Here is a 14,850-nt window from a genome sequence, read left to right as displayed (position 1 = left end):
TTGTTCTCACATGTGGGGTATCCCTAGCAACCAGACTCACTCAAAACAATGAACATTGGTCAATTGGGCCTCGCAATGGTGAGGACATAACATAGATTGACCTGAAACCATAAACAGCTAAGAGTGCAGCCTGAAACAGAACAAAAATGGGTCTGGGGGGTGGAGTTGGATTCTAAACCTCAAACAGATTCTGCAGCACCGACTGCCCAAACTGACTGTCGCGTTGGGTATCGTGCTGATGGCAGTAGTGAGATGTGAATGTGTGGACTGATGACCACTTTGTAGCCTTTGCAAATTCTCTCAATGGAGGCTGACTTTAAGTGAGCCATCAACGCAGCCATGGCCTAACATTGTGAGCCGTGACATGGCCCTCCAGAGTCAGCCCAGCTTGAGTATAAGTGAAGGAAATGCAATCTGCTAGCTAATTGGAGATTGTGCATTTTCCGATGGCAACTCCCTTCCTGTTGGGGTCGAAAGAAACAAACAACTGGGCGAACTGTCTGAAGGGCTTCATCCGCGCCACGTAAAGGCCAATGCTCTCTTGCACTCCAGGGTATGCAAACTGCTTTCGCCAGGGCAGGTATGAGGACGGGGAAAATGTTGGCAAGAAAATTGACTGGTTCAGATGGAACTCCGAATTGGCGTAGAATTGGAAAAGGTGCAGCGAAGGCGACTAAAATGATAGCGGGGATGAGACGACTTCCCTATGAAGAAAGACTAAGGAAGCCAGGGCTTTTCAGTTTGGAGAAGAGACGGCTGAGAGGAGACATGATAGAGGCATATAAAATAATAAGTGGAATGGAACAGGTGGATGTGAAGCGTCTGTTCACACTTTCCAAAAATACTAGGACTAGGGGGCATGCGATGAAACTACAGTGTAGTAAATTTAAAACAAACGGAGAAAGTTTTTCTTCACCCAACGCATAATTAAACTCTGGAATTCATTGCCAGAGAACATGGTGAATGCAGTTAGCTTGGCAGAGTTTAAAAAGGGGTTAGACAGTTTCCTAAAGGACAAGTCCATAAACTACTACTAAATGGACTTGGGAAAAATCCACAATTCCAGGAATAACATGTATAGAATGTTTGTACGTTTGGGAAGCTTGCCAGGTGCCCTTGGCCTGGATTGGCCGATGTCGAGGACAGGATGCTGGGCTCGATGGACCCTTGGTCTTTTCCCAGTGTGGCATTACTTATGTACTTATGCACCACCATCGGCCGAAGAAACTTAGGATGCGTGTGGAGGACAACTCTTTTGTGATGAAACTTAATATAAGGTGCCTGCACTACTAAGGACAGAAGCTCACTGACCATATGAGCTGAAGTAACAGCCACCAAGAAAATGACCTTCCAGGTCAAGTACTTCAGATGGCAGGAATTCAGTGGCTCAAAGGAGCTTTCATCAGCTGGGTGAGAACGATGTTAAGATCTCATGACACTGATGGAGGTTTAACTGGGGGCTTTGACAAAAGCAAACCTCTCATGTATAGAATGTTGTATGTTTGGGAAGCTTGCCAGGTGCCCTTGGCTTGGATTGGCCGCTATTGTGGACAGGATGCTGGGCTCGATGGACCCTTGATCTTTTCCCAGTGTGGCATTACTTACGTACTTATGTAGCGAAGTACTAAAGGCTATCCAGAGATAGGCTTACCCTCTACATGGCGATGATAAGCACTAATCGCACTAAGGTGAACTCTTATGGAGTTGGTCTAAAGACCAGACTCTGACAAGTGTAGAAGGTATTCAAGCAGGGTCCATGTAGGATAAGAAAAAGGATCTAGGGCCTTGCTGTCACACCAGACGGCAAACCTCCTTCCTTTGAAAGAATAACATTTTTTCCTGGAATCTTTCCTGGAAGCAAGCATGACTCGAGAGACACCCTCTGAAAGACCTAAAGAGGCAATTTTTAAGCTCTCAACATCCAGGCCATGAGAGCCAGAGACTGGAGGTTGGAATGTAGAAGCGACCCCTCATTCTGGGTGATGAGGGTCGGAAAACAGTCCTATCTCCACGGTTTCTCTTAGGACAACTCCAGAAGAAGAGGGAACCAAATCTGACGGGGCCAAGAGGGCGCAATCAGAATCATGGTTCCGCGGTCTTGCTTGAGTTTCTGCAAAATCTTCCCTACTAGAGGTATGGGAGGATACACATACAGAAGGCCTGTTCCCCAATGTAGGAGAAAGGCATCTGACGCTAGTCTGTCGTGGGTCTGACGCCGGGAATAGAACTGAGGGACTTTGTGATTGATCTGAGTGCCCCATGCTCGAAGATCTTGCGGACTACGCCCATGTTCCGTGACCATTAGTGAGGTTGCATTATCCTGCTCAATCTGTTGGCCAGACTGTTGTTTACATCTGCAGATAAATGGCTTGGAGAAATAGGCCGTGATGGCGTGCCCAAAACCACATCTGAATGGCTTCCTGACACAGACGGAGAGATCCAGTGCCCCCCTGCTGTTGGTGTAATGTATGGCAACCTGATTGTCTGTCTGAATTAAAATGATTTGGTTGGACAGCCGATCTCTGAAAGCTTTTAGAGCGTTCCAGATCGCTCGCAATTCCAGGAGTTGATCTGAAGATCTTTTTCCTGAAAGGACCAAGCTCCTTGAGTGTGAAGCCCATCTAAATGAGCTCCCCCCACCCTAGGAGGGATGCATCCGTTGTCAGCACCTTTTCTGGATGAGGAATTTGGAATGGGCGTCCCAAGGTCAAATTGGATTGAATCATCCACCACTGAAGGGAATTCCGAAAGTCGGTGGGCAGTTGGATTACATCCTCTAGATCCCCCGCAGCTTGATACCACTGGGAAGTTAGGGTCCATTGAGCTGATCTCATATGTAGACGTGCCATGGGAGTTACATGAACTGTGGAGGCCATATGCCCCAGAAGTCTCAACATCTGCCGAGCCGTGATCTGTTGAGACGCTTGAACCATGGACACCAAGGACAGAAAGCTGTCTGCCCTTGCGTCGGGAAAATAAGCTTGAGCTGTCTTTGTGTTCAACAGAGCCTCAATGAATTCCCAACTTCTGTACTGGGGTGAGATGGTACTTGGAGTAATTGATCACGAAACCCAGTAGCTCTAGCAACTGAATAGTCATTCGCATGGACTGCAGAGCGTCTGCTTCCGAGATGCTCTTCACCAGCCAATCGTTGAGATAGGGGAAACACATGCACTTCCAAGTCTACGTAGCAACGTTGCTACTACCACCAGACACTTTGTAAACACTCTGAGCGCAGACACCAGACCAAAAGGCAATACACGGTACTGAAAGTGCTGAGCTCCCAGCCGAAACCAAAGATACTTCCTGTGAGCTGGAAGAATCGAGATATGTGTGCAAGCATCCTTTAAGTTCAGAGAGCATAGCCAATCGTTCTCCTGAAGCATGGGAAGAAGAGTGCCCAAGGAAACCATCCTGAACTTTTCTCGAACCAGAAATTTGTTCAGGCCCCTTAGGTCTAGGATGGGACGCATCCCCCCAGTCTTTTTCTGCACAAGGAAGTACCTGGAAAAGAATCCCAACCCTTCTTCCCCTGGTGGAACGAGTTTGACCGCTGAGCCTTTAGATGGGTGGAGAGTTCCCTCTGCAAGTACCTGTTTGTGCTGGGAGCTGTAAGAATGAGATCCCGGTGGGCAATTTGGAGTTTAGATTCGAGATTGAGGGTATATCCTAACCGGACTATTTGAAGAACCCACCGGTCGGAGGTTATGAGAGGCCACCTTTGGTGAAAAAATATCAACCTGCCGCCGACCGGCAAGTTGTCCAGTATGGACACTTTTATTGAGGCTATGCTTAGCTGGAGCCAGTCAAAAGCCTGTCCCTGCTTTTACTGGGGAGCAGCATGGGCCTTAGACGCACGCTATTGACGAGAACGAGTGTGCTGGGGCTGAGCCTGGCAAGGCTGCCGAGAAGCAGGAGTGTACCTACACCTAGAATAGGAATAGGGAGCACTTCACTTCCCTCCAAAATACCTCCTAGATCAGGACGGCAGTAGCAGAAGGCACCTGGTGGGAGAGAGAATCCATAGCATCATTATGCTTCTTGATCTGATCAACTAGATCCTCTACTTTTTCACCAAAAAGGTTGTCCTGAGCAGCGATCCTGGATGCTAAATCAAAAGTGTCAAATGTACCCCTGGCCAGGAACTTTTGACACACCTTCTGCTGCCTGACTACCTGGCGAAAAGGCTCGGCCAGCTCCGTAGGGAGTGCATCAACCAAACTTGACAGTTGCCGTATCGAGTCCCGCAAGTGCATGCTCGTGAAGAGCTGGTATGACTAAATCTTGGCGGCGAGCATAGCAGCTTGATACATCTTCCTCCCAAAGAATCAAGAGTTCTAGCCTCTCTGCCTGGGGGCGCTGAAGTATAGTCTCTAGAACTCCTGGCTCTCTTGAGGGCAGAGTCCACCACCATGGAATTGTAGGGTAACTGAGACTTCATCAATCCAGTTCACTGTGGATCCAATTCTGGGATTCAGCTTTCTTCTGGACCACAGGGCCAGACAGAGGGGCCAACCAGTTTCGCATAAGGACTTCGTTCAGTACCTTATGCAGAGGAACTGTCACGGCCTCTTTAGGTGGAGAAGAATAAACTAGGACCTCGAGCATCTCAGTCCTGGGCTCATCCTCAACCTCCACAGGGAGGGGAATAGCGTAGCCATTTCCCAGACAAAAGAGGAAAAGGACAGACTCTCCGGTGGAGATAGTCTCCTCTCTGGCAGAGGGGAAGGATCAGAGGGAATCCCAAAGGACTCATCAGAAGAAAAGTACCTGGAATCTTCCTCTGACTCCCACGAACGCTCCTGCTCAGTGTCGGATACAACCTGTGTTAAGGTACTTCGACGCCAAGGAACGTCGAGAGGCCGACGCCCCGGTCCAACTGTGGCGAAGCTCCCTCCACCGACGTTGAAGGAGAGTCAACCTGGGTGGAAGCCGACGCCGATGCCGCAGACAGCACCGCGGTCGGGGACCTCACCGCAAGAGAAGGGCCAGACACCGCTGCAGCAGACGGTACAAAAGGTGCAAGCACCCCCGACACCGAAGCTGACTGTTGTAGCAGTCCCTCCAGAAGTTCTGGAAACAAGGCCCGGATGCGCTCGTCGGAGCCACCATCGGAGAAGGCTGCTGGGTCAGTGGAACAGGCGGTGTCAGAATCCATGAAGGCTCGGGAGCAGGTACCGGGCTGCTAGGAGACCGACACATCGGCACCTCCTGTATCGAGGGGAGCGATACTCTCGGCGCCGACGCTTTTTGGGTGCAGACTCTCTCGATGCCCAGAACTACCCGGTACGTGTATCGAAGGAGAACAATGATGGTGCTTCTTCGCCTTCGCTCGACGCCCATCATCGAGGACTCCTCGGTACTGGGTCCGACGAAAGTTGGTCCTGGGGGGCCTGCATAACAGGAGGCCTTGAGGCAGGTGGAGACCCACTCGACGCCCTCACTGCTCCCAGTGTGAGTTGGTCTCTCAGCAGCCATTACCTCTCTTCCTGACATTGATGCACCATTGATGTCGACTCTGACACCGCCGACCTCAGTACCGATGTCGAAGGACCGGAACGAGATCCAAAAGCTTTTCGCGTTGGATTTCTCGAGACGCTTGGCGTCCATTTCTTCATACAAAGACACAGATTACAAGCGACTGGGCTATGGTTGGGCCCAAGGCACTGGCTACACCACGTGTGGGTATCGGTACCTGAGACAGTCCGGTTGCACCGAGTACAACGTTTGAAGCCGCTGGGTGTCTTTGATGACATGGAAGGAAAAACGGTTTTGGTGAAATCAAACAACGCGATTGTGCCCAAAAAGAGAAGCACATAAAAAGGGAGAAAGCCCAACCGCGTGACCTAAAGGCCGGCCGTGTCGAAAAGAAAGCAAACAAAATAGAGAAAAAAATAGTAAAGTAAGTACGGGAATATATATATATATATATATATATATATATATATATATATATATATATATATATATATTTTTTTTTTTTTTTTTTTTTTTTTTTTAATGACTAAAATAATAAAAAAAATAGTCGTAAGACTGTTCCTGGGCCAAGAACGAGGAAAGCAGAAAAAATCCTGTCACCTCATCGCAGACAAAAAAAGAACTGAGGAGGCACACTCGCACGATGGGCAGAAAGTCATTCGCGCATTCGCAGTGCGAGCTGCACATGCGCTAGAAGACTGGCAAAACTTTTTAATTTTGCTTGTGAAAATTTGCCGTTTCTTGGGGCCGACGGGATGTCAACCCACATGTGAGAAGAAGCAGCTTGCTTGTCCTCGGAGAAACCCACTGTACCCACATCTAGGTGCCCCCTTAACCCCTTAAGGTGCTTTGGTAGTCATGTATAGTTGTGGGGAGTGGGTTTGGGGGACTCAGCACTCAAGGTAAGGGAGCTATGTACCTGGGAGCAATTTCTGAAGCCCACTGCAGTGCCCCCTAGGGTGCCTGGTTGGTGTCCTAGAATGTCAGGGGGACCAGTGAACTAGAAATGCTGGCTCATCCCACGACCAAAGGGCTTGCATTTCTGAGATGGGCGTCCTTGGTTTCCATTATCGCCGAAATCAGAAACAACCATCTCTAAGGATGACCTAAACGTCAAGATTTGAGCGTCCCCAACAGTATTATCGAAACGAAAGATGGACGTTAAGGACAAGTGGTTATGATATTAAGCTGCAAGGATAATGGTATAGAGCAGGAGTCTCAAACTACAGTCCTCAATGGCCTCAAACCATGAATATTTGTACAGAGCCACTGAAATCCAGAGTATTCATCCAGATAGTGGCAGCTGTTATCCAGATAAATGTCTTTGAATTTCAAGGCCACAATTTTGTATTTCAAAAGCTATATATAGGGGGCAATTTTATAACTAGGTGCTTTGATGTCATGCGCTGAACGCCAATTCTGTAATGGCACTTTGGCACCACAATTCCATTGTGGAATATTAGCATAAGTCAACACTGACACACGTCCACTTATGCCAAGGCTATGGATGTCAAAAGTTGGCACATCTAAATGCGCCAAGCAGTACGCCTAACATAGTATTTGATAAGGTGTGCATATGTAGCAGATGTTTGAGAGAAAAATGTCTTTCTGCAGCCTTATGACTTTTGGATTTTTTTTTTTTTTAAATGAGCCCCACTGTGTCCTTTAATTTTTAAACTGGAGTCAGTGTTTGGAGACTTACACTCTTAAGTTTAATGATTTTCACAGATGTATGTGTGCACCCCTAAAATCAAATAAAAATTTGGGAGTTTTTTTATAACCTGTGAAAGACAATATACTAGTAAACAGGAATATACTAGATTCCGCAAAATCCTCAAATCATTCTTATTCATACAAACCCTCACAATCATATCTCAAACAATTAATTATTACCTGAATTGGTTATTACTCTATTTACCATTAACTTTCCCTTTGTTTCATGTACAGTTTCTCATTCGTAATAGATTTTCTAAATGTTAAACATCCATAGCTATCCCAGTATGTTTATGATACTGTATTGCAAAATTGGATTTTTACAACAAATTACTTTCCTGTGCATTATCTTGGTTATGTATCCAATACTGTTTATTGTAAGCCACATTGAACTCAAACTTGTTTGGGATAATGTGGGATATAAATGTCATAAATAAATAAATACATTGGAATCAAGTTACTGGGATGTTTTCACACTGGTTTCTGCTATGGCATCAGAGGTCTTTTTCTCCCATTTAAATTTAGGTTTCACAGATACAGTTTGAATTGCAGTACAACTGTTTCTAATTCAGATATGCATCCTTTTGGTTTATACAATGCGCTTGGGTCTGATTCCATCTTGTCATATTTGTATTTTCATACTGTAGTCCAAGCAATTGTGTTGAGTCACCTAGACTACTGTAATGCTATATGGGGGTCTTTTACTAAAGGTTAGCTCGAGTTATCTGCAGCACCCATTTTATTCCTATGGGCCCTGCTGCAGATAATTCAAGCTAATCTTTAGTAAAAGACCCTCTATATTTGGAGCTGCCAAAATATATAGTAAAGAAATTGCAAAGAGTACAAAATACTGTAGCCTGGATGATTGCATTTAGAAAGCTTGGGACAGAATCACTCCTTTGCTTTAAGCATTACATTGGCTACCGGTGGAGGTTAGGATTTGGTTTAAGGTTTTATGTTTGATCTTTAAGGCTATTCAGAGAATTGGGCCTGGTTAAGTGCTCAATGTACCGTATTTTTCGGACTATAAGACGCACCGGACCATAAGACGCACCTAGGTTTTAGAGAAGGAAAATAGGGAAATAATTTTTGAATAAAAAAGTGTGGCGGAGATCTGCTGGAGGACCACAGGTTGTGCAACACTGTTGTATGGGGACAGCAGTTTTGCACAACCTGTGTGGCTCTGCAGTGGAATTTGTCCTCTCCTGCCATCCATGTCCAACGATTCTTCTCTCTCCCCTGCCCTCCCCTCCCCTCCCCTCCATGTCCAGCAATTCTCCTCCCCTCCCCAAGTCCAGCGATTCATTCAAACCCCTGCCCACCTGCCGCCCTCAGCCACCCGACTTTCCATTCGTGCAACCGTGCTCCCTGCCTTGAAATCTTTAATTTACATACCCGAAGTTGTGGTGAACCAGCAGTAAGTAAAAGCAGCAGGCAGGCAGGCTCGCCTCCTCATCACTTCCCTTCCCTCTCAGCACGTCCCGCCCTCGCGGAAAGGAAGTTACATCAGAGGAAGGCGGGACGCGCTGAGAGGCAAGGGAAACGACGAGAAGGCGAGCCTGCCTGCTGCTTTTGCTGCTGGTTTGCTGCGACTTCTGGAAAATGAAAGATTTCAAAACAGGTAGCACGGTTGCACGAATGGAAAGTCGGGTGCACGAACGGAAGGGAGCGGGCAGGTGAGCCAGACCTCACAAAAAAGCACTGGGCAGAGTTGAGGCGTGCTGCGCAGGGCCCCTTTGAGAGCAAGGCCCTATGCAGTCGTAACACTCGCCTCGGCCTAAGACTGGCCCTGGCCGCACCCCCTCCCCACCCCCAACAGTGAGCAGTTACGCTACATTCAGACTATAAGACGCACCCATATTTTCCTCCCAAATTTGGGGGGAAAATACGGTATATGTTGCAGAAAAACAGATACTCTCTTACAGTGTATGGAATTTGGAATACCTCTATTTAAAGACTATGAAACTGGTAAACAGTATTCCATCTAAGTTGAGCGGGAATCCTCCAACTGCATTGCTGCCAGTGAGAGTTGGTGTTTCAATACTGTGTTTTCAATCACTAGGGACAGGCAGGTTTTCTGGAGTCCTGCAGGACTTGCCTGTCCCTCACTATTGAAATATGATAGTGAAACATCTCTCACCATTGTCAGGACTGTAGATGGAGAACTCTCGCTCAACTCAGAGGGAATAGTGCTGGTAAAGGTATGGGCACAGTGTTTTTCCGGGGCTCTGTAATAAACTTCAAGATGAATTACAGGACTTCCAGGATTGTCCATGACCCACCCATTCCATGCTTAGATAGTTGTGTATAAATTCTAATTAATGTCAGTTAGTGTCAATAGTTGCTTGTTAAGTGGCAATTATCAGCGCTGACTGGCTTGTTAACAAATTTAGTTGCGCATGCAAATCCAGAATACGACTAGATTTGCAAGTGCAACTTAAGTTGTGCTATATAGAATGCTGGATATATGCCACACCAATTTTAAAATGGGAAAGAATGTATATACTGCCCTTTCAAAACTACCTCACCGTAAGTACTATCCAAGCATGGATTTCCTGATTTATTTTACACTCAAGATATGTTTATGGTTTATTTGTGCAAGTCCAAACCCTCTAGAATGCCTCTTCTCAGATATGAGAAATGTATGTATACATAGGAGTACACATAAATGTTTACAAGAATATATCTGGACAATTTCTAAATTGCTATATCTGTATGTATAATGCTACTTTATATGTAAAATGGCTTATAAAATCAGACAAAGTCTAAATCTTTGGTTATGCAGTCAAATATGCATGCATTAATTTATTCTTTGCACAATAGTGCATAATGTTACGAATACATATGGAAAGCAATGATACTTACACTGCCACCTGAAACTGAACATGTCAAGACAGAGCTTATTGTCTTTCCACCCAAACCCTCCTCTCCTCTCCCTCCACTCTCTATCTCAGTAGATGACACCCACATTCTCCCGTCTCATCGCCCGCAACCTCGGAGTCATCTTCGGACTCCTCCCTCTCCTTCTCTGCGCATATCCAGCAGATAGCCAAGACCTGTCGCTTCTTTCTCTATAACATCAGCAAAATTCGCCCTTTCCTCTCTGAGCACACCACCCGAACTCTCATCCACGCTCTCATTACCTCTCGCCTTGACTACTGCCAACCTACTCCTCACTGGCCTCCCACTTAGCCATCTATCCTCCCTTCAATCCGTTCAGAACTCTGCTGCACGTCTTATCTTCCGCCTAGACCGATATGCCTCTATATCACCCCTTCTCCTCAAGTCACTTCACTGGCTTCCGATCAGGTACCCGCATACAGTTCAAGCTTCTCCTACTAACCTACAAATGCACTCAATCTGCAGCCCCCTCACTACCTCTCTACCCTTATCTCCCTGTACGCTCCCTACCCGAAAACCCCGCTCACAGGACAAATCCCTCCTCTCTGCTCCCTTCTCTACCATCGCCAACTCCAGGCTCCGCCCTTTCTGCCTTGCCTCTCCCCTATGCTTGGAACAACTTCCTGAGCCCAACGCCAAGCCCCCTCCCTGCCCAATCTTTAAATCCTTGCTCAAAGCCCATCTCTTCAATGTCACCCTCGGCCACCTAACCATTTCACCTCTATCCAGGAAATCTAGACTGCTCCAATTTGACTGTCTGCACATGTTGTCCATTAGATTGTCAGCTGACTGCAATGTTGACCTTTAGATTGTAAGCTCCTTTGAGCAGGGACTGTCCTTCTTTGTAAACTGTACAGCGCTGCGTAACCCTAGTAGCGCTTTAGAAATGTTAAGTAGTAGTAGTAGTGTGTGCTGGTGTGCCAAGGCCAGACTGGCAGTTCTCACCTGGGAGGTGAAGTGGGAGGCGCCATTGAGCCAGGCCATCTCTCAGACATCCTGTACGGGCCAGGTCGTCGCTGAGTAGAAGGTATTCTCCGAGGACAGCAGGCTTTATATTCTCACAAGTGGGTGACACAGATCCGCATCGCCCGGTCCGGAATTTACCAAAGCTAAATGAGAGCTTTGTGGCGCGCAAGACGCATTCCACAGTCCATGTGCAACTGCCTTCCCACCCGCTTCGAGAATGCAGGTCTCCTCAGTTTAATACTATAGCATAAACTAAAGTAAAAAAAATCAAAGGAGACAATTCCAAGGGGAGGTGGGAGGGACTGTAAGAATATAAAGCCTGCTGTCCTTCGGAGAATACCTGCTAGAGGTACTGTAAGTATCTTTGCTTTCTCTAAGGACAACAGGCTTATAATTCTCACAAGTGAGGAATCCCTATGATGCAGACTCACCAAAACAACAAACATTGGTCAATTGGGCATCGCAATGACAAGGACGTAACACAGATCAACCCTGACACTAAATACAATCTGAATGAGAGTGTAGCCTGGAAAAGAATAAAACGAGCCTAGGAAGGTAGAGTTCCCGGCGTCTTGGCCTTCGCTGAAAGCGTGTCACCAAGGCTCCTTGGGGCTGACACCGCTGAATCCACACGCTGCCTTGGGGTCGGGTCTGACGATGAACAGGCCTGGGACCCTGGAAAGCAGGAGGCCTTGAGGTAGGTGGAGACCTACTCGATGCTCACTGCTCCCAGTGTTCTAAGGGTCTAGTAGCATCCATGCATACTGATACTCCCAATGCTGGTGTGATGCCTCAACGTCGTTTCCAACATTGAGGAACAGGACTTGGCTCCAAACATCTGCTCTCGTTGAGCCTCATGCAAAGACAGAGAACACAGTTAGTGGGGCTATGGTCAGGCCCAAGACACTGCAGATACCAAGACAGAAATTGTCTGATGCACTGGATACAGCGCTTGAAGCCAGTGGCAACTTCGTGGAAATGGTGTCTGAAAAAGGGACAAGGCCATAGAAAACAAAGGGAAAGTTCCGAAGTAAGTCAAGGCCTAAAAGCGGCCTTATGATTACGGAAAACAAATGAAACTTAAAACCAGGCAAAATTACTAGTCCAATTAAAGGAAAATAAAGGATGGAGGTTCCAACAACAAGAAACACAATAAAAAATGAAAACGAAGTAAAAATGCCAAAAGGCACAAAAAGCTCTCTAGAACTGAGCGATGTGAGGAGATGATAAAAAAAAAACATGCCATCTCCTCACCGTAGAAAAAAAACTGAGAAGACCATGTTCTCGCCCTCCACAAAGCTCTCGTTTAGCTTTGGTAAATATGGACCGTGCGACGCGGATCGGTTGTCACCCATTCCTGACAATTATAAGCCTGCTTGTCCTCAGAAAATAACATTTATACAAGCAAATCATCACTTTTTTTATGAGGTTAAATTTCTGCATGTTGCAAACTCATGCAAATATTTTTTTTGTGACTAATAACCCACTTAAGCGTAAGGACGTCAACTTATGTGCATATGTGAAACTATCTCCATTATTTTCTGAAATACAAAAGGCATCTGCCCTTTTCCCCCACACATGAATTTTAACAAGGAGATACACAAAATTTAAACTTCTGAAAGGTAATTTTAGAGACACAATTTAGGGCCAGATGCACTAAACTTTAACGACCCTTTTACAACCCTTTAACGAACAAGTTTTAAACCGTGACATGCATTAAAGGCCTTTTCCGAAGACGACAGCAGCTAACGAAAACGGAATGGCAGATGAGCAAATTGTTTAGAAACCCTATTGGAATGAGATGCATCAAAATTTACCACTTGCCCTAACACAGGAAAACCACTCGGAAAGCTAACGAGAGGTCTGTACCTCTTGTTAGGGCTGCCCGGCTTTCCAAACTGTAAGTAAAAAAAAAAAAATCAGGAGGGGGGGGGGGGGGGGGCAAAAACGCTCGTCAGGAGCGTCATTTATGAGCGTTCTTGCCCCCCCCCCCCCGCCTGAGGTCGCCACTGCTCCCCGCTCCCCCTGCCATTAAAAGCACAAAACTTAAAACTTTATCAGCATCCCGCCTCCTCTCCCCTCCCTCTCTCCTTTCTTTCTCCCACAGCTCCGCTCCCCCGCCATCCTCCACCCCCGTGCCCCCCCCACTCGAGGTCGCCCACTGCTCCCCCGCTTCCCTCTGCAGCATAAAAATCCAAACTTTAGCAGCCCCGGCCGCCTCCCTTCATCTTTTTCGTCGCAGCTCCGCCTTCCGCCATCCTCCGCCCCGTGCTCCGCCCCTGCCACCCCCCCTGAGGTCATCGCCGCCGCTCCCCCCCCTCACTGGGTCCGCGCAGCGCCTCTCACCTCTGTGTGAAGGCGCTGCACGGGCAAGAAGAACATCTGATCACCGCGAGTCTCCTTCCCTGAGCTGGGCCCGCCCCCGTCTGACATAATGCTGCAGGGGGAAGCGGGGAGCAGCTGTGACCTCGGGCAGGGGGGGGCAAGGCCGTCCATACAGGACGCTCCTGACGAGCGCCTTTGCCCTCTCCCGAAACACACGTTTGTGTTTTGGGGGTTTTTTTTGTTGTTGTTTTGACGTTTGTGGCATGCGCAGAGCAGCCAGCATAAAGCTTGGCTGCTCTGCGCATGCTTTAGGGGCCGATTACCGACGGGGATTACACCAGTTTAATGCATTGTACTTTACAATACCGCACCCAACATGTGCGACTTGTTTTTTTGATGCATTCTTCGTTTTTTTCAAATTTGTTAGGGACTTTTACGTTTTAGATTTTTTTACGTTTGGTTGATGCATCTGGCCCTCAATAAAGCAAACAGAAGTTTTAGGAGCAGTTAAGTAGTGTGAACACGTGAAAGTTGTGTGTTGCCAATGTTTTGACGACACCATATTCCAGAGGATTAGCATTTTACTGACCTTCACTCCATATTTCACTTTCCCTGCATAGTGCTTTATGATAAATGCAGGCTCCATTACAGCAGGAAATTCAATGTAACTGTTTCCCTCGTGCTGACGTTTAAATTTATCCAGTAGTGTCTGGTTTGTGGCTTGTGGAAAACTGCACAGAAATAAACAAACAGATTGAAGCTAGCTGCAATGCTAAAATCAGCAGAGACAGGCTTTGCTAATGTACAGATGATGAAAACCTATTAAGACCACATGCTCCATGCAGAGCACACAGTGGATGAAAGCAGAAAACAATAGCTAGACCATCCAGACCACCAAGTTATTCCTGTTCACACTGCCAAGGATACATTTCAGAAGTCAGCCATAAAGTACGCGTTCTTGCAGTAGATCACTTCATATTCAATTCAGTTGCCTTCCTTCATTATATGACACCATTCTGGTCACCTAAGCATGCAAGATTCTCGTTCTATTTCATATCTAGTACACCAACCCTTCTATATCCAGTCATAAGGTCTCAAGTAATCTAAACAGCCACTAATACCAGCATGGTCATCATTTGAAAATCTGACCTCACAGGTCCCAGATGGTGCCCTGACACCACTAAAGTATGTATAGATGCAATGAGCATTTCCCACAGATAAAAATAAAAGCAATCCCTCACAATTGACCTGCAAGGCTATATTAAGTTGCCTGAAATATCAAAAAAGTAATAGTGGGAATTTTGCTGTGCCAAACTATATTATGATGGTGAAGTAATGAAACAGTGTTTTCTACTCAGACAGTCAGTCAGACAGACACAGGCTCTTCATACATCTGTAATTACTAAACAGCAATGCAGTACTGTCCTTCAATGTAACCTTAATTTCCAGTTCTGTGATACATGCACA

The 14,850-nt window shown here is 46.6% G+C and overlaps 1 protein-coding gene across 1 annotated transcript in view; it reads right to left on the bottom strand.

Moving 5' to 3' along the window:
• Nucleotides 1–14,850, bottom strand: part of MYO9A (myosin IXA) — a 980,547-nt gene that overhangs the window by 314,966 nt on the left and 650,731 nt on the right. Inside the window, 1 exon segment of the mRNA XM_030187859.1 lies at nt 13,973–14,114. Coding sequence (XP_030043719.1) covers nt 13,973–14,114 — 142 coding nt within the window.

Source organism: Microcaecilia unicolor, chromosome 1, assembly GCF_901765095.1.
Source record: "Microcaecilia unicolor chromosome 1, aMicUni1.1, whole genome shotgun sequence".
Taxonomy (NCBI): Eukaryota; Metazoa; Chordata; class Amphibia; order Gymnophiona; family Siphonopidae; genus Microcaecilia; species Microcaecilia unicolor.
This window is presented reverse-complemented; position numbering and strand designations above follow the sequence as displayed.